The 26,957-nt window shown below is 41.5% G+C and overlaps 1 protein-coding gene across 5 annotated transcripts; it reads right to left on the bottom strand.

Annotated features, from left to right (window-relative positions):
• LOC128852566 (dual specificity protein kinase CLK1-like) lies at positions 1–4,330 on the bottom strand. 5 transcript variants are annotated; one of them, XM_054070590.1, is made up of 7 exons: positions 3,276–3,501; positions 2,977–3,143; positions 2,806–2,900; positions 2,586–2,715; positions 2,353–2,435; positions 1,584–1,760; positions 1–1,489 (listed from the first exon to the last, which is right to left on the bottom strand). In XM_054070590.1, the coding sequence occupies exons 2-7, from the start codon at positions 3,128–3,130 to the stop codon at positions 1,340–1,342; spliced, it is 789 nt and encodes a 262-aa protein (XP_053926565.1). In that variant the 5' UTR covers positions 3,131–3,143; positions 3,276–3,501; the 3' UTR covers positions 1–1,339. The 5 variants fall into 5 exon arrangements, with proteins under 5 accessions (XP_053926565.1, XP_053926562.1, XP_053926561.1 ...); XM_054070587.1 differs by lacking the exon at positions 1–1,489 and having other exon boundaries at positions 1,671–2,715; positions 2,977–4,330; XM_054070586.1 differs by lacking the exon at positions 1–1,489 and having other exon boundaries at positions 1,671–2,900; positions 3,276–4,329.
• Between the last annotated feature and the right edge of the window lie 22,627 nt (positions 4,331–26,957).

Consider the following 26,957-nt stretch of genomic DNA (forward strand, 5'->3'; position numbering starts at 1 on the left):
GCAAGTCGCGATTTAGATTGCTCTAAAAAGTCAAACAGCACTTCCTTTCCCCAAGGAGCATTTCTGCTATCACACATCTTGTCATCGAGGAAGAAAGACAGGGAGCAGACTTCTCAGGAAAGTCAGCGCATAAGTAAAAGCAACCCACACCCTTTCCTTTCCCGAGAGGTGTGACGTAGACTGCAACTTGACAACCAGTGCGATTCACAACAACAGCAAACAGACAATTCATACAATTGGAATGGACGCCTCAGAAGGTACCACGAAAGTTCTAAAGAGCCACGGTCCCACTCCTCCTTACACTCCTGAGAGGTTTTGCTTATCTCAGGAAAAGGTATGGAGCTCTCATTTCACGGGGATCCCACTTCTGACACCAAAAAAATGTCCCAGACCAAAGCCAGGAGGGTTTTGTTTGGAATCCCCAGAGTGAGTTTGAGACAGAACACATTTCAGAGGCTGTGCATCAAAAATCTTTCTTTCTTGTAAAAAGGAAGCACGTGAAAAATTAGAGGAGACTTGCAGTGATAGGCAAGAGAGGAGCAAAGATGGAAAGTTAAGCAAGGGCTCAGGAGAGCGTCGCAAGAATAGTCACCACAATGTGTTTGCAGAGTCTTCAAAGCTTGGCATCTCGGGGGTCCCACAAAGAGTCAGTGCTGGTCAGAGGGGCTTTTTGGTGGGTCATTTTATACTTCTTCCCAGTTTGGGTTGTCGTGTACCACACGGCCTGCACATCTTCACCCACCTGCGCTTGCGCGGTGCTACTCAGTGTCTCCAGCTCGTGTCTACATGACACGACCACACGCCACCTCCTCCCTCTGCCGAACTTCTGTGGAGTGCTGATTTGCTGACTTTGTGGTTTCCTTGGCTCTTGTGTTACAACCTGGCAGCAGCTTTTGACAATCTTTGAGACATAATCCCCCAATTTGGCTCCCTAAACAAGCCTATCAGCCTTCTTTGAGTCCTTAATGGAGAGGCTCAGGACAGCTTGTAATCCAAGAAAGAGCTGCAAGAAGAGAGAAGTCTCTACTACTGTATGCCAGCAATGACCATTGCCAGGAATACTGGTGACCAGAGTACCCCACCAAAAATTAACAAATATATAGAGTAGAGGGTGCTCTCATCCACACGATAAAAGTGTCCTGAGATGTTGTTTTACTGGGGAAACACAACCGGGCTCATCACTGTCTTTTCCTTAAATAAATTTTATTCCAACAGACGCATTTGAATTCAGCATCAATAATTAAATACCTAAGATACACAAACAAACAATCGCCACTTCACAGAGTTTCCGTTTCTTAACAGGCAGACAGAGAAGTTCATCTGCATCAGCTGTAGGAGGCTATGCGCTATTTTCCTGCTTCAGTGGGAGGAAGAAAGGATGTTCCAGTGCTTCTTCCATAGTAATGCGCGTGGCTGGGTCATACTCCAGCATCTTCCCAATCAGATCAAACAGATTCTCATGGTCAGAATCGTGGCACGTCATGTATTCCTTCACGAAGAAAACAACAAAACACGGGCTTCCAGTCTTAGAATTGCACTTGGAGCTCCTCTGCCCAGAAGCATCTTCCCCCTTGCAATCTTACCTTCAGGGGTTTACAGCACCCCGAGACATATTGCCCAGACGCACTGCCTTCATCCCAGGCCAGACGGCCATTACAGAAATACTTCTTCTTTGAAGAAACAACTCTCTTTATCATTTGATCTGGCAAAGGCCCCAGTAATCGCTCCATCATTGCCAGGTGTTCTATGTTGTCATCGGGCTGCAAGGAAGTCAAGAGAGACGTTTTTCGTTCCTTGTTCAGAGGAAGTTATCAAGAAGCACACACCAGCCTGACTTCATTTTTGACTGTACCCTGCAAACAATAACCTGAAACTGATCGACAAAAAAATGAGAGGCTCGAGTTCTCTGTTTCCTGAAAGAAGTTAGAAGCTACTGGATTTCATTCCCCTTGATCTTGCCTTGGTGTTTTTTCTTCCTCTCTTCTTCAAGTTCCGTTTCAGCAATACTGTCAAGAGGACAGGATTCAATCCTTTGAGTAGTATTTGCTGATGGTGATAGATGAAGCCACATCTGGTATTAAGGTGCCTTGTAAATGCCAAAAGTTAACAGGGCGACCCTTCATTTCAAGACGCTGCCAAAACGTCTACTGAAAGTAACTTGTCAAAATCTGCCGCTGAGAACGTTCCTTATGGCCTACATCTTCTGTTCTCTTCAACTTGGCACCACAGAGGAATGCAGCTTACTTTCTCGCACAGACCATTGCCTTTAGTCCCCACCTCTCCGTAGCTTATGTTCATCAAGTTGGGGAGTGCTGGGCATGCTGCATGCTTCTGAGGGATAGAGTTGCCTACCTCAAATACTAAGACTCCACGGTAGTATTCCAGGAGAGTACATCCTATGCTCCACACATCGCATGGATGGGACCATCCGAGCTCTGTGAAAAGATTCAGGTTGTTCATGTTTAGAGCAGACGGCAAACAGTTCAACAGCTCAAGCAAGACACCAAGAACTTCTCTAGCTCCATTCAATAGCACACAAAAACTCATACTTGAAAGATCAGTCAAACAAACAGCCTTCCACTGACCTAGGACCACCTCGGGAGCTCTGTAAGGTCTAGTAGTCACCACAGGGTTATGGTAATCATGATCGTAAGTGGCGCACCCAAAGTCCGCAAGTCTGATGTCTGGTTTTCTCAGTCTGCATTCAGTGCATTCCTGAAATGAAAGGTGGTGGGATGCAAGTGACCAGATGAACGCAGAGGATGACTGAGGTGGAGGAGAGTGGGGAAGAGGATGGCAACTTACCAGTTTGGGGTTGTACTCTTCTACGTAGTCAGATTTCACAAAGACAATATTGTCTGGCTTCAGATCTGTATGTGTCAACTTCTTCATGTGCAAAACTGCAAGAGAACTCACAGAGTTAGCAGGATCTGCAAAGAAACTTTAACAAATAAAGCAATGAGGAAACACACTTACAGTTGACAGAGGTGCAGATCTGATAAGCCATGTGTCTAATGTCGTCCAGGTTAAACGGCAAGAAGTCATTGACGCTCATAAAGTCAAAGGTGCTGAGCCCCAGGAGCTCAAAAACAATGCAGACGTGTCCACGGTGCTCAAACCATCCCAACATCTGGACACAGTGACTGCAAAAGCAGGAAAACACATGCATTGCAACAGCGAGTTGTGCAGCGCTCATACACACACTGTGTGCACTAGAAGAACACTAGAAGAAGTCTTCGAGCCAAAACACATCACGGTTGGCTTTGTGTGCTTACTAGGCATTGCTGGGGTCTGATGCTTTTAAATCTTCCAGCACCTGTATTTCCTCACGAGCCGCATCGGAGGACCAATCAAAATTCTTTGCTATTTTCACTGCAACATGTCTGCCTTCCCTGAAAAGACAGGTTTTAAGGGAGTTTAGAACAATGAGTACTTTTAAGTCAGACTGTTGGGTCGTTATCACCCCATATTGCCCTGTTCCTAACACTGGAAACCCTCTGGGAAAAGGTCAGACTGACTTCATATCACCCAGAGTCATCTATGCGCCAACACAGCTAAAACTTCATCTTTACATTTTGAAAACACACTCGATCCTTTTAATATTAAAAGGTATTATTCTTCAAGCCCCTTTTGCCTCGCCTTTCTTTCTATGGATGCTGGGCTGATACTGGAGAAACTTCCCCACTTCACAGCCTAAGACAACCGTTAATCTAAAATGGCAAGCCGCCTTCAGCCCTCCGAGTAGTAAAAATGTCACTGAAGTGTCAAATGCCTTCTGCCGGGACTGGAAAGACAACCTCCTTCCATACTGTTTTGCACACAGCAAAAGTGCCATCAAACGCAAAATACGTTCTTGACTTATAACGGGCGCTCTGTTAGAACGCCAATGGGGCTGCGTCCTCGCAGATGATGCTTTAAGAGAAGCTACACCATGTCAGACGTTGCTCATTATCCAGAGCTGGGGTGGCACAGGCCCCAAGTCTGCCCTGTGTGGGGGCTGCAGCTGCACCCCACGCTCCCCAGGCCACCTCTCCCGTTCAGCCCTGACCTCTACCAGGCTGGGCTGAGCCTGCAGAAGACACAACCTTTGCCTCCGCCACCAGCCCTGCACAACCCTCGTGTCTGGGGGCTGCTTATAGCACCACGGACCAACGACAATTTTGATTGGCAGCTGCGGTCACCTTAGTGAAATACAGAGAGCAGCACACGAGGAAGCAAAGAGAAAGCCTAGTAGGATCAGAAAGCACTTCCTGAACCTCATACGGAGAGTTTCAGTACGAAAAATGACAGGAGCCCAATTAAAAGACTTACGCTCCGTGATCGATGCATTCCACTACTTTTGAGAAACCACCTTCGCCCAACACAGCAAGAACCTCGTCTATAAAGAAAAGAACTCTTAGTCACCAAAGTGGTGAAGCTACTCAGCTATTAAATTGCCTAGCAAATAATCAACAATAAACAGAGATAAAGCAAACAATTAGAAGGACTAAGTACTATCACTGAAGGTTGTTCTAGGATGTGCTCTAAATTGTAAATATCTGGTCTGAGAGATGTTACTGGACAACTGTCTTCAAAGTACATTTACAGGGATCCCATCCCAGTAGGTTCATTCACTTCGTTGAATACTTTTTTTTGGGGGGGAGGGGGTAAGGGAAAAATCCCCAAGGTATACTCTTAATAATGTCTATAATAGATTATTCAAAAGAAAACAGTCCCACCCCCAACCAAAAAGTCAAGAGAGAAAGAAAGAGAGAACCCCCTCACACCTTACGCTAAAAGAACTTATTCTGTCCGAAAAGCTAAAAAACATTGAAAAATATTCTATACATCTTGCGTGGAGCATGTCTCCTCTCTGACAGATCAGGTGACCCGCCTCCTCATCCTCTACACTCCTGGCTGTGCTCCTTCGACGACTAACCTGGAATGGCACCAAGATAGTCCAGACAGTCAACAAACATGAGTGAATTCAGCTCAGAGTATAAAATGCATTCAGCAGGGAGGCAGTCGGGCACTCGGATACACGCCAGGCCACAACAGTTGGCAGGAGCAATTTCCAATTCAGCCCCCGGCAACTCACAGGTCACATCATTTATGTTACAGGGCAAAAAGGTCGTGAGGAAGATATTTTCGGATTGGATACTCATAATGGCAAGGCAACAGAAAAATACAAGGTTTCCTTTTACAAGATTGATTCCCTGAATTTTGCTTCAGGATTTCAGTGCCCGTATTCTTGTTTAAAGCAAAAAGATTTAACAATTCTCTTCTATACATCAAAGGTGTCTTTCAGGTGTATCTTCCAGAGACAGAGGACAGAATGTTCTTCTGTATTTCCATATAAAATTGCCTTTGGGCCGCATTAAAATACTCCTCTGAAGTAACTGAGATTAAATTGCCAGTCTGAATTTTGGATAAGAATTGTTTGGTACATCGCACACAGCTTACGCATTTACTTTAGGCCGTCTCAGCTGAAGACCTTACGTTATAAATGCTATCTGCAGCTTTGTAAAGAATTAAATGGATAACAAAGACCAGAACAACTGCCCCACTAGCGGGCAGACGTCATACATATCTGACTCTACAGATTTTTCAGTGATGCTTAGAACATCTTACTAAACGCGTTTGTACAAAAGCAAAAATCTGATGTGATCTCCTTGCTGTTTCCACGATCCTGAGTCAAAAGGAAGTTTAAAAGCCTGGGCTTGCATTTTTGAGTAGGGCCAAAATAAATGCCTGTCCTCAGAGAAATTCCAAAGGCACGAGAGACATGCCTGCATTTCAGGCACTCCGATGGATGGTTCTCGTTCACTAATCTGGTCAAATACATCCCAGGAAGAAACAGCAAGACTGTCCTGTGTGCTGTCACACATGTGCCTGCAAACTATACATTTTCACTCAAGAAAATCAAATCCCAGCAAAAAGAATAAGCCACTAATATCAGCAAAAGGAATAAACTACTGCAAATATATAGGGACTGGACCGTGCCTGCAATTCCCTTTCGAGACTGCTCATTATGCTTCGATCCAGTTTGCAGCGCTTGCTGTCCTGTGCACCGCTTGCTGATCTCTCTCTCTTCTTAGAGCTCTTTCTTTTTCCAAGATCCGGGCTCTCACACTTGTTCTCTGGGGCAACGCTGGCTGTACTCTGTTTCGTTGGAGTCCTGCTGCTTCTTCCAACATCACATTTCCTGCGCTTGCTCTCCGGTGAACCACTCTCTCTCTTTTTAGGTCTCTTGCACCTTCCAAGTTCCATTTTTTTGTGCTGGGTCTGTGGTGCACTGCTTGCTGATCTCTCTCTCTTTGTAGCCCTCTTGCCTCTTCCAAGATCTGGTTTCTTGTCCTGGGTCTCTGGGGCACTGCTTGTGGATCTCCTTGACTTTTTAGCCCCATAGCATTTTTCAGGATCTGTTTTACATCGCTTGCTCTCCTGCGCACCACTTGGTGATCCCCTCTTTCTCTTTTTAGCTCTGTCACATCTTCCAAGATCCAGACTTCCTTTTTGATCCATGTCAGGATGATTTGTTTGCTCAAAATACCGCGTCTGTAACCAAGATATTCACTCTTTGAATTGCATCTCATGGACAAAAAACACATTCGCAAAGCCATCACCCATCAAATGAATGCTAAAAGGAACACTGTCCTTTCATAGAATCCGCAAAACATAGAAAGCTTTGAGTTGGAAGGGATCTCAAAGCCCATCCAGTTCCAAACCCCCTGGCATTGGCAGGGACACCTCCCACCAGACCAGGCTGCCCCAGGCCCCATCCAGCCTGGCGTTGAACACCTCCAGCGATGGGGCAGACACAGCTTCCCTGGGCAACCTGGGCCAGAACCTCACCACCCTCACGGGGAGGAATTTCTGCCTAATATCCCATAGAGGGGCAGAATCCCCTCCCTGGACTTGCTTGCCACGCTGCTTCTGATGCAGCCCAGGACACGGTTGGCCTTCTGGGCTGCGAGTGCACATTGCCGACTCCTGTCGAGCTTCTCGTCAATCAGCACCCCCAAGTCCTTCTCCGCAGGGCTGCTCTCAATCACATCATCCCCAGCCTGCAGTGAAACAGCAGACTGTCCCGACCCAGCTGTAGGACCTTGCCCTTGGCCCTGTTGAGCCTCATGAGGTTCACATAGTCCCACTTCTCCAGCCTCTCGGGGTCCCTCGGGATGACTTGCCATCCTTCTGGTGTAACAACTGCAGCACTCGGCTTGGTGTCACCTGCAGACTTGCTGAGGGTGCCCTCGATCTCACTGTCTCTTTCACTGATGAAGATATTGAACAGCAGGAGTCCCAGGATGGACCTCTCGGATCTCCATTCCAGACGGCAAGCCCTTGACCGTAACTTACTGGGTGCGACCATCCGACCAATTCCTTACCCCCCCGAACAGTCCACCCATCAAACCCATCTCTCTCCAGTTTAGACAGAAGGATGTTGGGGGGGGATGTTGGGATTTTGGGGATGCTGGCGTCCCCTCGGGCAGGAGAGCACGTTACCTGTGTTCAGCAATGATCTCTGACGCACTCGAGGAGTGTCCTGGATGGCGCCCAGCTCGCCGTGCTACACAGCGTGCCCGTAGCACACACCAAGCCCCGGGTTCCCCCCCGTCGCCTCGCTCTCTCCTTCTCCCCCAAAAGCTCCCGACCTGACCCGTCGGTGGCTGTTCTTCAGGACAGCTCCTCACACTCTTCCTTCCTCTCGGAGCTTTCTCCCAGCGGTTCAGAAGCCCCCGGAGCAGCCGTGCACCGCCTGTCCCGCTCGGAGACAGCCTCCTGCCCGCCGCCCGCAGCTCTGCCGCTGCCGCTGCTCCGCACCGCGGGGACACAGGATGTGCCCGCGGCGGCGTCACAAAGGGACTGATGCCACACGCCTTTGTTTGCTTTTAAACCCTCACCTCGCCGTTGGGAGCCCACGTAGCAGTGCAGAAGAACGCTGCGCTGTGATACGGGCTCCGAGATTTCTTGCTTTGTTACGTGAACCATACGCATTCCCGTTTACTTGGGGAGGTCATCACAAGGATATTTTTCCACTTTGTGTGTTTCCAGGGTTAACGCGGGTTGATAAACTTTTGGTGACTTCTGTGTTTTTTGTATGCTGTCTCTTTTGAATTGCTTATTTTTAAACTTAAAGTACTGTTTCTTGTTTGAAAACTGTCTTTCGTATGGTCTTTCAAACTGTCTTTCGTATGGTGAGAGCTTTTTTCTCAAAGCCTGAAGGAATAAAAAATCCAGCTTTCCGTCACCAGCAGATGGTGCTGCGCAGTGCAGTTTGAAAAACACGTCTCAGACTGGCCACTGGTTATAATTGTTTTCCTGTCTGGGGAGCCTGATATTAGAGGTGCATTTCACCAAGGCTTTATTTGGCTTAGCAGCTGATTAATATAGGCAGGATTTCTGACCTTTACAGCAGAGCTAGTGGCCAGTTCCACGGTCTGTCTTTGGAACTGGAATTCCTCTGGAAATTCCTGCCTGCACTCCTAGGGCTTTAAAAATCCAAGCAATTTAGAACCATGGAGTGGCTGAGGCTGGAAGTTGTCTCTGGAGGTGGTCTAGCCCAACCCACCAGCTCAAACCAGGGTCAGCTAGGGCAGGTTGCTTAGGACCACATCTACCTGGACATTCTAATATCCTATTCCAGTGTTCCATCACTCTCACGGGGAGAAAGGTGCTTTGTCGATGGTTAAACACTTGCCAGTATTTCAGCTTGAGCCTTTGTTTCCTGTCCTATCACTGAACACCACTGAGAAGAGTCGTCTCTGCTGTCTTTATTCCCCTCAGTCCATTTTCAAACATTATACACACTGATAACACGCCCTGAGCTTTCTCTTCTCTAGGCTAAAGAGCCCCAGCTTTCGACTTCCCCTTGTATAAACAGATGCTCCCGTCTCTTCACTTCCAGACACTGCAAGTCGCGATTTAGATTGCTCTAAAAAGTCAAACAGCACTTCCTTTCCCCAAGGAGCATTTCTGCTATCACACATCTTGTCATCGAGGAAGAAAGACAGGGAGCAGACCTTCTCAGGAAAGTCAGCGCATAAGTAAAAGCAACCCACACCCTTTCCTTTCCCGAGAGGTGTGACGTAGACTGCAACTTGACAACCAGTGCGATTCACAACAACAGCAAACAGACAATTCATACAATTGGAATGGACGCCTCAGAAGGTACCACGAAAGTTCTGAAGAGGCCACGGTCCCACTCCTCCTTACACTCCTGAGAGGTTTTGCTTATCTCAGGAAAAGGTATGGAGCTCTCATTTCACGGGGATCCCACTTCTGACACCAAAAAAATGTCCCAGACCAAAGCCAGGAGGGTTTTGTTTGGAATCCCCAGAGTGAGTTTGAGACAGAACACATTTCAGAGGCTGTGCATCAAAAATCTTTCTTTCTTGTAAAAAGGAAGCACGTGAAAAATTAGAGGAGACTTGCAGTGATAGGCAAGAGAGGAGCAAAGATGGAAAGTTAAGCAAGGGCTCAGGAGAGCGTCGCAAGAATAGTCACCACAATGTGTTTGCAGAGTCTTCAAAGCTTGGCATCTCGGGGGTCCCACAAAGAGTCAGTGCTGGTCAGAGGGGGCTTTTTGGTGGGTCATTTTATACTTCTTCCCAGTTTGGGTTGTCGTTACCACACGGCCTGCACATCTTCACCCACCTGCGCTTGCGCGGTGCTACTCAGTGTCTCCAGCTCGTGTCTACATGACACGATCACACGCCACCTCCTCCCTCTGCCGAACTTCTGTGGAGTGCTGATTTGCTGACTTTTGTGGTTTCCTTGGCTCTTGTGTTACAACCTGGCAGCAGGCTTTGACAATCTTTGAGACATAATCCCCCAATTTGGCTCCCTAAACAAGCCTATCAGCCTTCTTTGAGTCCTTAATGGAGAGGCTCAGGACAGCTTGTAATCCAAGAAAGAGCTGCAAGAAGAGAGAAGTCTCTACTACTGTATGCCAGCAATGGACCATTGCCAGGAGAAAGGTGTTTTTGTCGATGGTTAAAACACTTGCCAGTATTTTCAGCTTGAGCCTTTGTTTCCTGTCTTATACACTGAACACCACTGAGAAGAGTCCGTCTCTGCTGTCTTTATTCCCCTCATCCATTTTCAAACATTATACACACTGATAACACGCCCTGAGCTTTCTCTTCTCTAGGCTAAAGAGCCCCAGCTTTCGACTTCCCCTTGTATAACAGATGCTCCCGTCTCTTCATTATGTCGGCAGCTTTTCATTGGACTTGCTCCAGTACGGCCATTGCTTCTCTTTTAGTGGAAAGTGCAGGCACTGGCCACGGCACGCAGCAGTGGTGGTGCCACCCCTGAGTAGAGGGGAAGGACCACCTCCACCTGACCTGCTGGTGAAGCCTTTTCTAACCACAGCCCGGATGCTGTGGCCGCCTTTGCCAGAAGGACACGTTGCATGTTGTGTCCTGAATTGTTTACCACTTACATTGCAAGTTCATCGCTTTCCTGTGGCACACATCATCGAGGAAAACTCCGGGTTTATTCAGTTCACTCAGCCACAAGGAATAACAGGCTCCAAAAACCCATTTTGAAGAGCCACAGAATAAATCAGGTATGAGGACTTAACAACACTTTCTGATGAAGTTCAGGCTGGTTTTGATGAAAAAATGGTAAAAAATGGATGCTGCTGAATTAAGCTCCTGAAGTCAGGCTATAAACCAGCAGTCTGAGGCTCTGAAAAATATCTGCGTTATTTAACATTCTGCTTGTGATGTGTTAGAAATCAATGAAGGTTCCAAATCTGTCACGTGCGCAAGAACTACTTAGCTTGACTGTCTGGAGGAGCAGTAGTAAAGGCAGGTAATAAAGATATCAAGCAATGTTTGCAGGTGTGGGACCCTATTTCACCCCTGCATCTGCACAGACTGTGGTGCAGCACTGCCTGCAAGAAGGTGGGGCTGCACTGGAGTTACTGGGGCTCTGTGTGGAAGGAAGATACGTTTAGGAAAAAAGTTAGGGTCGAATTCCTAAAAATCTTGTGAGGCACCTGCATTTGTTGGGAGTGCAACTTACTGTGCCTGGGGCTGGCTGGAAATATTCAGGTGTTCCCTTTGGCATTTCCTCAAGAAAATCCTCATTCTCTCTGGGTTGACTTTTTGGGGACACAGTTGTAGAATGTTTTCTAGATTTTAATCTGTAAGCTTGCCTTAAGGCTAAAATCTTACTGGACACTTTCACAATGCCTCTGCTAATAAAGCCAAATTATCAAGGAAAAGAAATATCTAGCTCCCTCCATACACCTTTTTATTACAGTTCATGCAGGCAGATTTTCTTAATCCAGTTTTGAGCAGTTCTGGTCCATGCTGACATTAAAACCATCAATTAGAAGGGCTAATGAAACCTTGTCACTTCTGTTCCCCATTAGGTACTGTGGTAGTAGGTAAGACATGCCAAACATATAGGCATAAGAAAAACCACAAGTGGTCTGCTTCGCTCATAGGAAATGGGTATTTTTAAAAAAATGCCTGCAAAAAAACTATAGAAGCAATTTAATGCCTGTGCTGTGACAGTCTAGTTACTTGGACTTTGGTTGCTAAGGTTTGCTTATACAAGCAGAGCTCTGTTATAATTAATGTTATCTGAGGAAGCAGTAAGGAGCCATCTAAGAGAGAGAATGAAAGGAGAATGAAGGTTTCTATTTGCGTAGTTATTTTTGAGAAATGTAATTAATTACTCTCTGTAGCATTGAAAAAAGCTGTGCTTTTATCCTCTTCTTGCCTGTATTTCCGCTTCTGGTTTCTGCAGACATTAGCTTGTCCAGGAGTGTTGACAGACATGGTGAACCTTCTAGTGACAGTTATTTATGGTAACCAAGGGGGAAGCCGGTACTTCTGTCCAGAAATCCTTAGGCAGTGTGTTCAGGATGCAGCTGTTACCTTACCTATTAGCTTAATTATCTGTTGGTGTACAGGCTGTCATCTTCATCCCAAATGCCACATGGTCCTTGCGGGAGGTTGTGAAAAATAGTCCGTTTCTTAACCAGAGTTCAGATAAACAAATTACTACCAGAATTGGGAATATGGGAGTTCTCTTTTGGTTATAGAAAATAATGACATACATAACATGTTGTTCCCACTTAAAAAGAAAGCACTGACCTATTCCTAGTTCCAAAAAGTAAAAGAAATCTTCTATGGCATAGTGTACATTTTTGTGGTACAGTGATTGGTCTGAGTTGCTTCTAATCTTTGTCAGGTGGCTATTGAAATATTTAAGCAGGTTCAATAGTCTTGAGTGAATCAATCCTTACAAATATCATCCAATATAGGCTGAAATCCTACATATGAGAGTCCTTTTGGAGCTTTCACATTTGCCCTTTTCACTGTGATGCCTTATTCCTGCATTGTTTTTTTCTTATTCTTTACAAATTTTGTTGTGCTACGCTCTCTATCATTGTAAAAGGAAAGACCTTTTCTTTTTACATTCTCTCTTCCTTCCATATTGTCTCTTCTTTCCCTACAGTAGCCCTCACTGATTTCATATACTTGAACAAGCCATGAGCGAGGCACTGAGTTGCTGGCCTGTCCCACATGCCTGCACTGTGCAGGTCACTTCTTGCTTTTGCTGCGTGCTCTAGGTTGGGCAGGGAGGTAAAGCACATAGTTTTTTTTCATGGCTCTGTGGAAGTCTACTCATGTGTCTTTGGTTGGGGGTGACAGAAAGAATGTGCATCATGGTTGATTAGCTGTGATGAAAGACATGAATATCAAAATTAATTCTGCTGGGGAGAGCTAGTGGCTTGTTCGCCAATTGAGTCTCTCTGTGCTCCCATATGGACCTTTGTGGTTGCCTGCAGAGGGGTTAACTTGTTTCATCTATTAGAGGCAAGTAATCTGCAATTTCTACGTAGAAAGGGTACCACTGCAAAAGTAATCTTTATTACCATCAAAGCACCTTTTCTGCAATTGGCTGCATTTCATTGCTTTTCTATCTCATATGTGAATCCTGCGCTTTCAAAATATGTGCAAACAGCACAGGATATGATGTTGTCCTGGTTGTGTTTTCTCAGACCAGGAAAATATGCTGTAGTTTGTTTCGTACTGTTTAAATGAAAGCATCTAGATAGGTGCTTTACCAAAATTGTAGGTGAAGAACAACTGTCTATTGAAGAGACAATGACATCTTTAGCCATGCAAAGTATCTGGTATATAGGAATTTCTCTCTTCATATGTACAACGGTAATATTTCATGGTACTTCAGAAATCTTCAGAAAAACATGCTTCCTGCCCAACTAACATGCTGTATGTATATTTACATGTTTAATTATTATTTAATTAATTAATATTTGCATATTATGTTCTATATTTTAATTTGCTTTTAAACATTTTTCCAGCTGCACACGCATTCAAATAGCTAATCTGCATTTTGGCAGAGGATTGGAATAGCTGTGAAAACACCTGTTAAATAGTGATAGGAAACTCCTTTGCAATTGATATGCAGCTGTGTGTTTCAGTATTAAGAGAGTGTGCCAGGCCTGGCTCATCATCCTTTTGGGTATAGTAATGCTTAAAGGACTGAGTTACCTGTCTCTGGTGAAGTGGACATGGAGAAATTCGCAGCGGCTACAGAGTGATGAATGGCTAGGACTTGGCTTGTAGTTTTATTAGCTTGTTAGTGGCAGCAGTTCAAATGAAATTATAGCTATTGTGCTGCATTATAAGTACTAAACAATTTACTTCTGCTGAAATTCCTACTGACAGCTCTGCCTGCCAGCATCTATCTTTTGTGAGTGTATGGATATTCAGGACAGCATGGGGGAGAATAAATCGCTCTTTTGGCAATTTACTGAGTTGTTTGAAAGCAAGCAAAAAAGCTTTTCAGCATGAAAAATCCATATTCTTTTTCTGTCAGCTGTGTGGAGAAGCTACTGAAATAATAGGATATGTGATCTCATTGCTGAAAAACAGGATATATAAAGAATTAAGAACTACTGCTACTGTTTAAAACATCATTTTCTCTTGTGCTATTTTTCTGTGGAAATTTGTTTTGTTTAATCAAGCAGTCTGTCTCCCTGTCAGTTCTTTCCACTGGCACTGTTGGCCACTTTAACATTAGGAGTAGCAGAGCAAGTAATCTGGGCGTACTAGGAAACCTGCTGAATGAATAGATGAGGATGACAAACTAATGCCCCTTACTGATGGAAAGATGAGGAGAATTCAGATTTTTTACAGCACATTGGAAAGCAGTAGGCTGAAAATTCAGTATGCATTGGCACTGCATACTGGAACGAGCATGTGGTGTCTCTGTCCTGGTCCGGTTCACAGAGGACGTGGTGGGTAAAAAGGGATAGAGTTACATTAATAGAAAAGTTAAGAACACAAGTCCATAAAAAAGCATTGGTAATTCTGCTGTTCATGGAATAGGCAGTTATATTGCAAGCAAAGTTCATATGCCTTGCAGTTTGTCTAAGTATACAATAAAAACTTGTGGCTTAAAGAAGCTGTACATGATCTGGTATAAATCAATATAAACCTGGAAATCCAGTTGGAATTTAAAGGAATGCCTAGTGGCCAAGGACATGGAGTAGAAGGGGATTTTGTTGCTTAAAAAAAATGGACCAAATGTCAGGTGGCTAACTGTTTCTGCAGCCTGAACTTTTTCTGTTCATGGTGAAATTATGAAATTTTAGGCTGCATCTCTATTTCTCTCTTGTTCTTTTTCCTTAGAATATTCCAGCTTTGTGGATGGGTGCAGCCACTGTATTTAATGAAACTAACTTCTGACATCCCGTTTATTAACTTTGATTGCTGCGTGCACAAAAATAAAGTCAGAATTTGGCCTCAGATGGTATCTTTGCACCATGGGTTTCTGGAATTTATAACACACCCTCTGCTCTAGTTTTTCTTTCGAAGAATGGTTTGAGTCACTGTGTGTATGGTGCATTACATGAGGAAAACAGGTCCTCAGCTTAAAATGAGTTGTTTGTCAGAGAACAATATTTGCTTAGGTGGAGCACTGCAAAAGCTCAGCACTCTCTGCTAGCTCATTTGTTTGTGGGATGCTGATCTAGAAAGCATATATTTATAAAAAATATAGTTATGTGAAGTGACAGACAGACTCAGCTGTGTGACTTCCAGTGGATACAGATTCTTCAGATTCCAGTAATGTTCTAATGAGTTAATGAACATGGAAACTATGCAAGGGGCAACATTTGTGAATTTACAGTATTAGGCTTCTGAAAGGAATTCTTAATTTCTGTTAATGCAAATAATCCTGTTGCAGTCAGAGCATAACTTGGATAAGGCATATCCCTTCTATTTGCAAACAGACTTGGAAGATTTCAGCACATGTAATATTAGTACTGTAAATAAAGGTGTCTCAAATTAAACTGTTATAATTTAAAGTATTTCAGCACATGCTTCTGTTCAGCTTTATTGTAGGACGTGTCTTTAAACATGTGAACTTTAAATGTGCAGGCTGAAAGTTATATATACGCTTGTGTGATATGGAGAATTGAGGGGTTTGCTATTTGCTGTGTACTTGAAATCTTGAATTTTTAACTTCTGCTAGGACAGAAATGTAATCCAGTAGCAGTGCTGAATACATCTCCAGATTATGCCTATAACAGTTTGTTTTAATCAAAGCAACTCCTTATAGTGTATTAGGTAAGACCATTTCTTATTTTCTTTTGTTTTTAGCCTTTTTAGCCTTTATCTCAAAAGAAACTTCTGTCTGACTCAAAGAAATGTGGGGTTTATTTCCTACTTGTCTGATGTGTCTGCCACTGGTTTTCCATTTGCAGAGCTTTGGTATTGCAAATACCAGCCTTTCTGTAGTGAACTCAGATTTACTGATGATGTTTACTTATTTCTTACCTTTCTTGGATGCCTTTGGCACTGCCCATAGATTTGCAGACCTGACTAGAGATTTACTGAATAAATCAGGAGCTGGAAGTCCCTCTTGTGGTTATTTTGTAGAAAGTGTTAAGCACATGGTTTTTAATCAAAGTGGATGCTACTTAATGGTAACATTAAACTTGATGGAAGATGTTTGCATGAATAGATTTGCACATCTGCCAACAGAAGGTAGCTTTGATCTAAATAGTTTGAATACTACCAGTGAGGTGAAAAGATAGTCAGCTACTAAAAACATACTGCTGTATCAAGTGATATTAGTCTACCAAGAATTTTACTTAGATAATGGAAATAACTGTGTAACAATGCCTGCGTCTTAGTAGGATTGCCAGAGAGTGATATTTTCTTTAAGTCAGAAATTTTAAAGGTATATAGGCATTATTGATTTAGATATTCAATAGGCTGATATTTTACCATAGTCTTTACAGTATGAACATCAAAACTAATCTTCTTTTCAAAAGGAACCAGAACTCTTTTTTCTCATGTTGAAACAAACACATGCAGTGTGGTGCGAAACTGTTCTCAGACGCATACAATGTTTTAATTAGGTCAAATATTAAAATGGCAAAAAGCAAATCAGTGGAATTAAGGTTTTTCTCTGTGGAGAATGCTTTTGTTATGGAGGCAATATAAAACTTTTGCCTTTGCTATTAATTTCTTCTTGCTGAAGTACTTGAGATTTGCAGCGTATGTGTATTTTGGTCATACCAACTAAAAGCTGCCTTTAAAATTTTTGTTTGACAGAGAAATAAGACTTACCTTTTTTTCCTTTAAAATGCATTGTTTTGATATTTGACATGCACAGACATTGGTACTGCTAATAAAGCAATATGCAAATGTCAGGAACCATCAAACATTAACATGCTAACCGTTGGTGTTTGAATAAAATAAACTGTTACTGAGTTTTGTCCAATACCAAAACCAGCAGCATAAAATGTTAATTGTGTTTTGAAAAGATTTTATTTTCCTCCAATCTTTATTGAGAAAATTTCTTAGTATGTTACAGGCTTTCTTAAAATAAGTATGTTTCTAATAGTTGTAAGATCTTCTAAATCTCTTTAAAACCTCTTATGTGAGAACACATTGGAGGAAAAAAAAATCAAGCTATTGATGTGTTTTCCAGATGTGAAGTCATTTGGAATTCATTGTCTTGACTTAAGACGCTTCTTTCCCCTTTTGCAGTGCTTCATAGATTCTGCATTCTCTCATTCTTGTGTTGGAATTGTAATTCCTCTTCTGTGGAGCAAGTAGGCCTTTCCTTCAGACAAAAAGTCACTGAGCTCATTACCCAAATATCCAAATCAAAGAGCACTGTTTTGCAAAGTAGTAGCTTCCAATGGGTTAAAATCACTTTGGCAAAACCCAGGTATTATTTCTGGCACCTTTGAGAATCTTTAGGGCTGGCAAAGGAAATCTCTTTCAAAAAAAGGAGTTTTTCAAGGAAGGATTTCAATTTACTAGCACTTTAACCTGATGTATCAATTCTATCTTCCCAATGATAAGTTCCAAGAGGTAGGAATTGCAACACTTTATTCATGGAAATTCAACGTACAAATTCAGAGTAATCAGCAACGTTCATTCTCAGCCTAATTAGAAGTTGATCAGTCTATGGAGTAATTCCCACAGAGTTCAAGGAGGCTTTTTAGTGTGCTCACTGAAAGACATGCTTCCTTTTATAAGATTGTTATACAGACAGTGAGAGCAAGTGATGAGGTCCGCTGGTCTTCATAATTAAATAAAACAATTTGCAGTTTGACTTTGTAGTAAAATCTAAACAGATTATGATGACAGTCATTAAAAAAGTACAGGAGTGAGCTGCTTAATGTTGTAAAAACTTCAGTCTAGAACAAATTTAAAAGTCTTGGCTTCTAGGAGGAAGGTGAGGTGAGTACGTGGTTTAAGTTACAAGAAGTGGCTTATTTAACTGCTGTTGAGTCATTATGGAGAAGGAACAGAATCTTTTGTAGGTTTCACAGGACAGCAGACAGGCGTCACTCCCTGCTTTACAAGTAAATCTGCCTAGAATCAAAGATTCCTGTTCAAGACTGGCATTTATGATTATTTCTCAGCCAGCAGCTCCTGAGAGCAAGACGTTGAGAGAAGCTTCTCTAAGCATTAAAGTTATTTTTCCCATGGTCAAGTACAAATACATGGAGAATTTTGGCTAAAACATTGCTGTTGGTTTTGGTTTTATTTTAAATTTCTATGCGAATCTGCTGATTCATAATTTCATCTTGGATACTTTGTGAAAAATACACATATGCCTTCTCACAAATAGAGTAAAAGCCTGCGCTACCGGGCACATCACTTTGGAATAACTCAGAAGGTTCTTTTCTATATTAAAATGTAACCAGAAGCAATATTTTGTGCCAAAGACATTTAAGTAATTGTCATGAAAACTTCAGATAAAGGACAAACACGTGAAATCAGTAGTGTTGCTCATTTCCAGATCTGAAGTACTCAATGAATGTCTGTTAAACTGATGTGTTTTAATACTTCAGGTCTAGTGTTTGCAATGGAACATGAAGGAATACAACTTTCTTTCATTCCATAACAAACACCAGTAAACTTTTCATTAAACTGAATAACTAAGGAAATGGTAAGCTCATTCATGCAGGCTGTATTCACAGAAGGAAATAAGAAGTCAGGCTGTATCTCTTTATCAGAGGACAAAAGTGCATAAAATATGTTTCATATTTAGGATTTCAAAATGTTATAAACGAATGTAGGTGATGAACGACCCGAGTAGTAATTTTATAAGGTCCTGTTCGAAACTTGAGTTACAGCTTCACTCACAGACCTTATAAAAGTACTACTCTGTCATTCATCCCTTGCATTCATTTATAACATTTCAATCACAGGGAAGCTGTGTCAGAAAAGTTTAATGCTGCAGTGGATTCCATAGGATAATTCTGGATTATGTGATAGTTATTATATTTGCTTGTATTGCATGTTGTATTTATCAGGATTTTCAGTCAGTCTCTTCCTATCTCTGATTTTTTTACAAACCATAAAAAAAATGGTCATCTACTTTCTGACTCTTGATCTTTTTCAATGTTTTGTCATTTTTGGGTGGACTATTGGTAAGAATCCTCTATTCATGATTGCTGAATTTTAGTAAATAATATAAATTTTAAAAAAATGCCTAAATACTTGAAAGCTTTTATTTGGAATATTCTTTAATCATCAAGACAATGCATAAAAACATCCAAACTAGTCAGATTTTGAATTTATTTGGAACCTAGAAGTGCAGTAAAATGGAATTGGTAAGTACTGTGAAATGTGCCATTGTATTTCCAGAGCATCAGGGATTCTGACATTGCCACTACTGAGAACCTGATTTCATTGGTCTTGTGATTGTTCAGAATATGCATAACTTGTGAGCAAATGTGAGCATGAAATAGAAACTCAGGCCACTTCATCAAATGCAAACCTTATGATGACACTGACTTAATTTGCCACTGACAAAAATTTGCCACAATTCTGGTTTCTAGAATGGCTTTTGAGAAGGAGTCCTGTGCTCCTGCAGGGAGGTTGAAAACACTCAAAATCGTTCAGCTCCAGGGCTTAATGCCAAAATCCACCTTTTGGTTTTTGGGTTGACTCCCAGGCTTTGCTTTGAATTTTAGGGTTTTCAGAACAAGCACATTTTGGAGGTGGGGGAGAGGTGAGAGCGGGAGGGCAAGGAGGAAAGAAAATTCTCCAGATGCAACTCACTTGAAACCACTATGTGTTGTTCGCCTTCAAAAAATAGGGGCATGCAGAGTCTTGCACCTGTGGAAGAGGAGGCTGGCCAGCTGGAAAGCAGCTTTGCAAAAAAGGCACTGTGGGTCCTGGTGGACACCAAGCTGACTGTGAGCTAGTCGTGCACCATCACGGCAAAGGGCAGTGATACCTTTCGCTGTGCTAGGAAAAGTACTGACAGCAGACTGTGGAGGTGATCTTTTCCCCACTTCTCAGACTGGTGATGCCATGTCTGTGGTGCTGCATCCAATACATGGGAACTGGCCATAATGGAGCAAGTCCAATGAAAAGCTGGCAACATGAATAAGAGACAGGAATAGCTATCATACAAAGAGAAGTTGTGAGAGAAATCTTGCATCTTTTAGCCAGGAGAAGAGAAAGCTCGGCGATGGTGATGTTATCAATGTGTATAAGTATAAACACCTGATAAAGTGACTAAAGAAGACGAAGCCAGTGTCTTGTCAGTGGTGCCCACTGACAAGACAAGAGACAGTGGACACAAACTGAAGTACAGGAAGCTATGTTTAAATGTAAGGAATAACTTCTTTCCTGTAAGGGTGATCGGACACTGGAACAGGTTGCCTAAAGAGGTTGTGGAACCTCCATACCTGGAGATATTAAAAAGTTCAACTAGACATGGTCCTGAACAACGTGCTCAAGCTGACCCTGCTTTGAGCAAATGGATTGGTCTGATGTCTCCAGCAGCCCCTTCCAACCTCAGTCATTCTGTGATTCTCTAATTCATCAGACAATACAGGTGAAACTCGAGACAAAGAAACATTGCAGGCCATGTTGACCTCAAGCTAAATCTATCTGTGAAACAAAGCTTTCCAAATCCTTTGAATCATTCATCCAAGTGTTTGTAATAGAATTTGGGATTCTGTTTTATTCTGTTAGAAGTTCCATACCCAGACTTCCCTCATCTGCATTTGGAATGAAAGTCCATCCTCAGAATAGCTGCTGACATTCAGAAATGTCTCTAGCTGCTAAAGTCTCACCCATTTCTGTTTTTCATCACCCTCCCCCCAAAAAAAGAAAAACACCAATCCCCCAAAACCCATACAAAAGAAACAAAAAACCCACACTCCCCCCAATTTAATTGTTACAGATTCAACAGAGCAGTTGTTTTTTAAGAGGAATTTGGTGCCATCGTGTGGAGTTTCGTTTTTGTTAAACCTGACAGTGGAAGCAATGTGACTGATAGCAATATGAATAGACAAATTTTGGCAGGATGCTTTGCCAGAAGTGGCTGCCAGAAAACCCCACAGAGCAAGGAGATGACAGGATGGGTATTTTCTGCATACCTGGATCATGGGTTTTCCAGAGCCTCTGGTTTGGCTACGTTTAGTCTTGCATGCCCTTAAAAATTCAGGGCAATCATCACCAGAACGTTTCTATGTGTATATCTGACAAAAAAAAAAGATACTAATTGGCAGGACTGGTTTTACACAGCATCAGCAGATGTATTTGAATGTCTCAATAGGAATGGGCAAGGAAACAAGTTCATATTGTCCTACTTTAGCCACTTACAATAGGCTGCTAAATTCCATGAGTAGTCAGCGAAAGGGTGCACCTCCAGATGTTGATTTAGAGCCACAGATTAATTTCGTAGACTATCTAGCAAATGGATGCTTTTTGTCAGTCTGGAGTGAACGGCTTCTCTGAATTGCCAGCAATTTTCATTGCATCACTTCCTGAAATGGAGAAATCCCAATTGTATGTTCTGTTTTTAAAGATGGGAATTCTTAAACTCAAGTTAATAAATGAAGCTATTAATGCAACTGCACTCCTCAGCCCATTTAGTACCAACTTTTTTAACCTGAAAAATGTACAAGGAAAATAAGTAAAAGTGTTACCAAGGTATTTATCTTTCTCCCTTTAAATAAAAGACGGATTTGCATATACTTTAAAAATATATCCTCTCAAAAACTTAGATTTTATCAGGAATGGCAATGTTTGGATCCATTTTAAGAAAAGTTAGATGTGGATAACTTTCTGAGAAGAAATGTTTTTCTTCTGTAATCACTGCTTTTAATTTCCTTAATGCACTTTTCACTGTTGTTTTGTCTGAATAAACTTATTTTTGTTCCTCCAGACAGGATCCTGCCACAAGCATTTTTAAATCAGACACTAATAGCATAGTTCACAGTTGTTACTGCCAGTGCTCAACACAAATACTGCATTTGTGTTTGGAGGAAAAAGCAAACATCAGTTCTTAATTATGTACATTTGTGCCTTCTTCTGTGCTTAAACAATCTGACATAAGAAGTTTATGTTACTATCAGTTAACTGTAGGTCTTTATCAGGATCACCAGCTGTGTGGTTTACATTGGTGGGAGTTTAGTCCCATTTTTTCTGTTTTTTAAATGGCAGAATTGCCAGGGAAACTGGAAGCTTTGTACAATTCCTTTATTGATAAGAAAAATACTAGGAGAGACTTATGTGTTGAATGCTTAACTGAAGTCAATTTATTTGCAGACTGTTTGCAAATGTTTTTTAGTTTTATTTTTTTAATGGGATTCAGTATGTTTGAGCCAGCTGAGCGTCAGAGCAGAGCTCAGAATTAGGAAGTCCTGTCTTCGTGGCTCTGACCTGCACTAATCTCTTCTTGTGTTCCTGTTTCTGAACAGACAAATGATGAGTTTGTCGACTCTTTGGAGTATGGACTAAGTTTCAGTCTGTCACAATAGATCCATTTTCCAATGGATCAGTAGAATTGCATCGTAATTATTTGTTCTTCAATTCATAAGGCATGGGAGGTACTTAACTTCAGTATGAGTAAACTCATAAAGACATCTATTCTTTGCAAAGGACTATAAATAAAAATTCTTTAAATGTTAAAGAGGATAAGAGAAGACACAAATAAAATTCTATTATTTGTTGTGGAGCTTGGTCTGATCTCATTTGTAGGAACAAGAATAGAATGAGTTGAGTAATTAGTGCCAGGGAGTGCCCAAAGAACAACCAGCAAGGACTCTGATCAAATCACTGCTCGGACTAAAAGAAATATCAGCTAAACCTAAGAATGCATGTGTGCCATGCAGAGCCCCAGGCCATTATCTATAGAGTTCTGTCAAGTGAACCAGGGATGTTGTTACCTGAGACTCCAAGTGTTTGTGAATTTTACCACTGTGCAAAGTAAAACTTCAGCATCCTGGTTTGGGGTCTGTATAAATACACTTACACTGTTTCTAATTTTAAAATCTGTTCTTCTGACATACTAGCATTTTGGCTTAGATTGACATTGTAAACAATTTAAATGATTTTTAATTATTTTGTAAGATGTTTAACTGAGAATATGAATCTGATACAGCTGCCAGTGAAGAGCAGATTAGATTTAGTTCTTTCTCATATAAATGAAAGTTAGAAATTATTCTTTCATTTAGAAGCTTGACTTTACTCTAAAGACTCTTGTGAAAGTGTTGGCTAAAAGGAATTAAAGAAAGGTGTTTTCACTTTGTTTGCAGCTAGGAAAGTTTGGTGAAATGTGCTCTGGAAGTTGTCCCTTTTTTCTGTAGGTGAATTAGAGTCCAGAAGACTGAATATTAAGATCTGTCTTGAGCAACAAACATTGACTTGGAGAGATAAGAGCTCATTAATTGTATTTTAAAGTTTTAGAGATTGATCAGAACAGAATCAGTGTTCAAGATTCTTTCTTAAACACATTACATCAATTTATTGTTGATCCCGACTGGAGAAAAGTAAGTACCAGTTGTTACCTCTGACAGGAATTTGAGCAGGGGGAAGAAGTTTAGTATTCAAGAAATCAGCTCATTTTTTTCTTGCTCTTCCATGCAGCACACTCAACAGGATGACCAAGAGGCCCATCTTTGGAAAATTAATTATTATTTAGATGTCACTTTGTAGTATGGACAATGAAGCTGGTATGGGTGGAGAGAAGGGGACAAATGAAATACATCTTATCTATTTTCAGCAAGTGCCTTTCTCTGTACTTGCGAAAGACTTTTATTTTTACCATACATATAAAGGAACAGAAGAAATATCAAAGTAAAAGGAAACTGCGTGTGTACATTTTGGATATTTGAGATTCAGAAGTCACTTGGAGACAATGAACTTTGAGGAATGGAGATAAAATGAACTTAAAATAAATACTAATGAGACAAGTGAAGGCATTACCAGTCCAGAAACTCTTACCTGAGTTGGATGGGATGACAACAGGATAGGTTTGGAAAATCTAGAACTCTGTCTTAATTTTATTTTTTTTAAAAAACGTAAAAGAAAATGTAGAAGAATTAGCGAGATTTTTTTTGTTCTGACAAATCTATTTTTCTAATGGTTATAGGTATTGGAGCCAGCTCATGTGTATTGAGGTGCAGTGGGACTGTGGACACGCAAAACTTGGCTACTCAAAGAGAAATAGCAAGCGCTATCCAAGGCAGCAATACAAGTGGTTTGAAGGACCTGTGGATGATTGCTCTTCCTCACAATGTGCAAATTGAACTAACTTGTGGTGTGGAAGACAAGTTGACAATATGCTGGCTTTGCATGAGGACTGAATATATTTAATACTATGTTCTTGAGAATACTTGTATGCCTGTCCTCAATCGACAAAGGCATGCTTTAAGGAATGAACATGGAAAGAAGATTGCTGGGATGGCACTAGTTGGTATCACTCCAGAGCGCTGTAAGCGCTGAGCATTGTGTGCATTAATGAAAGACTACCGGATAATTTTGGAAAAGGGGAAGCAATTTCTGTATTTTTTATATGATGTGTATATATATAATCATATATCTTAAACATATATATTTTACATCTCAGCATTGAAAAACTTTGCTGTATTGAATTGGTGAAGTATATGGACTTAAAGAATCCTAATGTGTGTTTTGAGAAAGCTCAAATGAACAGTGTGATCTGGAATTGTTCCATGTTAATGACTGTACTTCATTCCAATGGTTTAATTAGGAAACAGTGTCACATATTTTCATAGAATATCGGGATTTATCTGCCTCTATCTGATGATCTTTTGGCTTTGGTAACAAATAAGAGTATAGTCCTCTTTGGAATGGCTTTGAAGGCATGAGATGAAACTATTATTCAAAGATGGATAAAATTAAGAGATTCTTTAAAAAATACACACAGGGAACTTCAGTGACCTGCTCAAGATACGTTAGCGAAGTGTATCAGCAGTCAATTTCCTGACTCCCAGTCCCTGTTTTTACCTCATTTTTTCCAGATCAGTGTACAGAATGATGCTCTCACCAGTGACTGAGACAGTCAACAAGACTGAAATATTGTGTATGTATTTTTCCTATAATGAGCTCTCTTCATGTAAGTAATGTAATCCTAGCATTTTCTCTTTTGGTTTTTTCCTAGATAAGGAAGATAAAGGGAATGAATAAAATAAATAGGGAGGCAAGTTAAATCTGAAAGAAAATTTTGACATTTCTTATTGATTCTTATACTTCAGAAGGAAATGGACATCACCATAAGTTAACAAAATGAAAATGTATGTATATTAAAGGGGTTTTATTATTCCTGCCACGAACAGAATGCCTTGACTAACAATAATTAGTTTCATGTCTTGTTGGCCTTCTTGGCTGCGAGCACACATTGCCGGCTCATGTTTAGCTTCTCGTAAACCAGCACTCCCAAGTCCTTCTCTGCAGGGCTGCTCTCAATCACATTGCCCTCCATCCTGTATTGAAACTGTGGATTGCTCCGACCCAGGCGTAGCACCTTGCCCTTGGCCTCGTTGCACCTCATGAAGTTCATGTAGTCCCACTTCTTCAGCTTGTCCAAGTCCCTCTGGATGACATCTCATCCTTCTGGCATGACAACTGCACTGCTCAGCTTGGTGTCATCTGCAAACTTGCGTCTTACAGACTTAACAAACACTCAGCAGAGCAAATAAACACCAAATGGAACCAGTCTTTGTCACAGCCATGCCACAAAACCTCCCAGCATACCTCAATATCCAGTGATGTCAGTGCAGCTTACAGCAGAAGCATCAGAATTAATTGATCCTACACGTGCTAATCTAGTGTGAGGATGTACCTCATCCAATACACTAATTCCTTACTGTGTCACAGCTGTTCATCTTAGCTGCTTCTGTGCCACAGATAACAACTTGGTTTTTTTAGCCCCCCTGAAGTTGTTTGAAATAACCAGGCCAAAATAGGAGACATGTTTGCTAACCTGGTTTTGACTTCCAGTTTGCTGCTCTTTTGTCAGATCCGATACAAATATTTTTCCTGAAGTCCATTCTGTTTAAGTGGATTCATTACTCAGATATTTTGCACTGGAAATTTGGATAGGCACTGTGGAACAAGCCACAAAAAATTAGGTTTTCATGACCTAATTTGTAGACCAAGATTTTTTAAAGGTCAGGGGTGATCTTCAGTGCTTAAATGACATTAATTGAGGAGCTTGATTTCCCAGCATTACTCTGTTGTGTGGTAACTCAGACACATTTCATATGTAAAAAGATATGGCTGTAAAATGGATCTAAGTTATGGAATCTAAGCTTTACTTCAGAATTCACAATTCATTGTGGCAAATATTATCTTCTCAGGACAAACAAAACTCTTACTGAAATCATGCTTTTTAGAAAAGCACTGCCTGTAACAATGTTATGCGACTTCATGTACTTTGTGGTTTTCGTCTCAATGTGTTTAATAGTTCTCAACTGCCAAGCAAGCTAATACAGAAGAACAAAGGCTGATTTGTGCTTTTCGACAGCTTTGGTTGATGAGAGTGAAAAGCAGCATAATTCATATGAACAGCTTACAGGGAGATGTTGAGTGTTGTCATAGCTGTTACCACTGAGCTGATCTCAAAGAGTTATATCACCCTAACTTCTAAGGATGGATGCATTTTCTGTCACAGAATCATAGAATATCAGGTTGGAAGGGACCCCAAGCATCATTTGGTCCAGCCTTTCTTGGCAAAATCATGGTCTAGACAAGATGACCCAGCACCCTCTCTAGCTGAGACTGAAAAGTCTCCCATGTTGGGGAATTCACCACTTCCCTGGGGAGATTACTCCAATGGCCAATTGTTCTCTTTGTGAAAAATTTTCTTGTCTCCAGTTTTGTGTCAGACCTTCTCATTGTAGACGCAAAGTGCAAGATAGTTGTGTTCTTCCCAAAGAAATGAAATTAAGGCGGGACCAGGGTAAGAGGAGACGAGCTTTTACTGTATTTAAATTCATGATGTATGACTCTTAAATTTCTAATAATACAATTTGTTAATGTGCTGGTCCATTCTGACAGTGCTAGATTTCCTGAAGCTTTATTTCCTGCATAAAAATTGTCCCATTTGCAGGTCATATCAGTTTCAGTGATTTTTTCAGTTTAATACTTGCAGTATGGATATCTGTATTTGCTATTAACCCATTC

Source organism: Cuculus canorus, chromosome 6, assembly GCF_017976375.1.
Source record: "Cuculus canorus isolate bCucCan1 chromosome 6, bCucCan1.pri, whole genome shotgun sequence".
NCBI lineage: Eukaryota > Metazoa > Chordata > Aves > Cuculiformes > Cuculidae > Cuculus > Cuculus canorus.

What these genes read in the sequence shown, in the direction of transcription:
- LOC128852566 (XM_054070585.1), bottom strand. Translation starts at nt 3,196, where the DNA reads ATGAGCGCTGCACAACTCGCTGTTGCAATGCATGTGTTTTCCTGCTTT. An exon ending in GATCTGCACCTCTGTCAACT is followed by an intron (nt 2,901 to 2,976) that starts GTAAGTGTGTTT and finishes GTTCTCTTGCAG; the next exon opens with TTTTGCACATGAAGAAGTTG.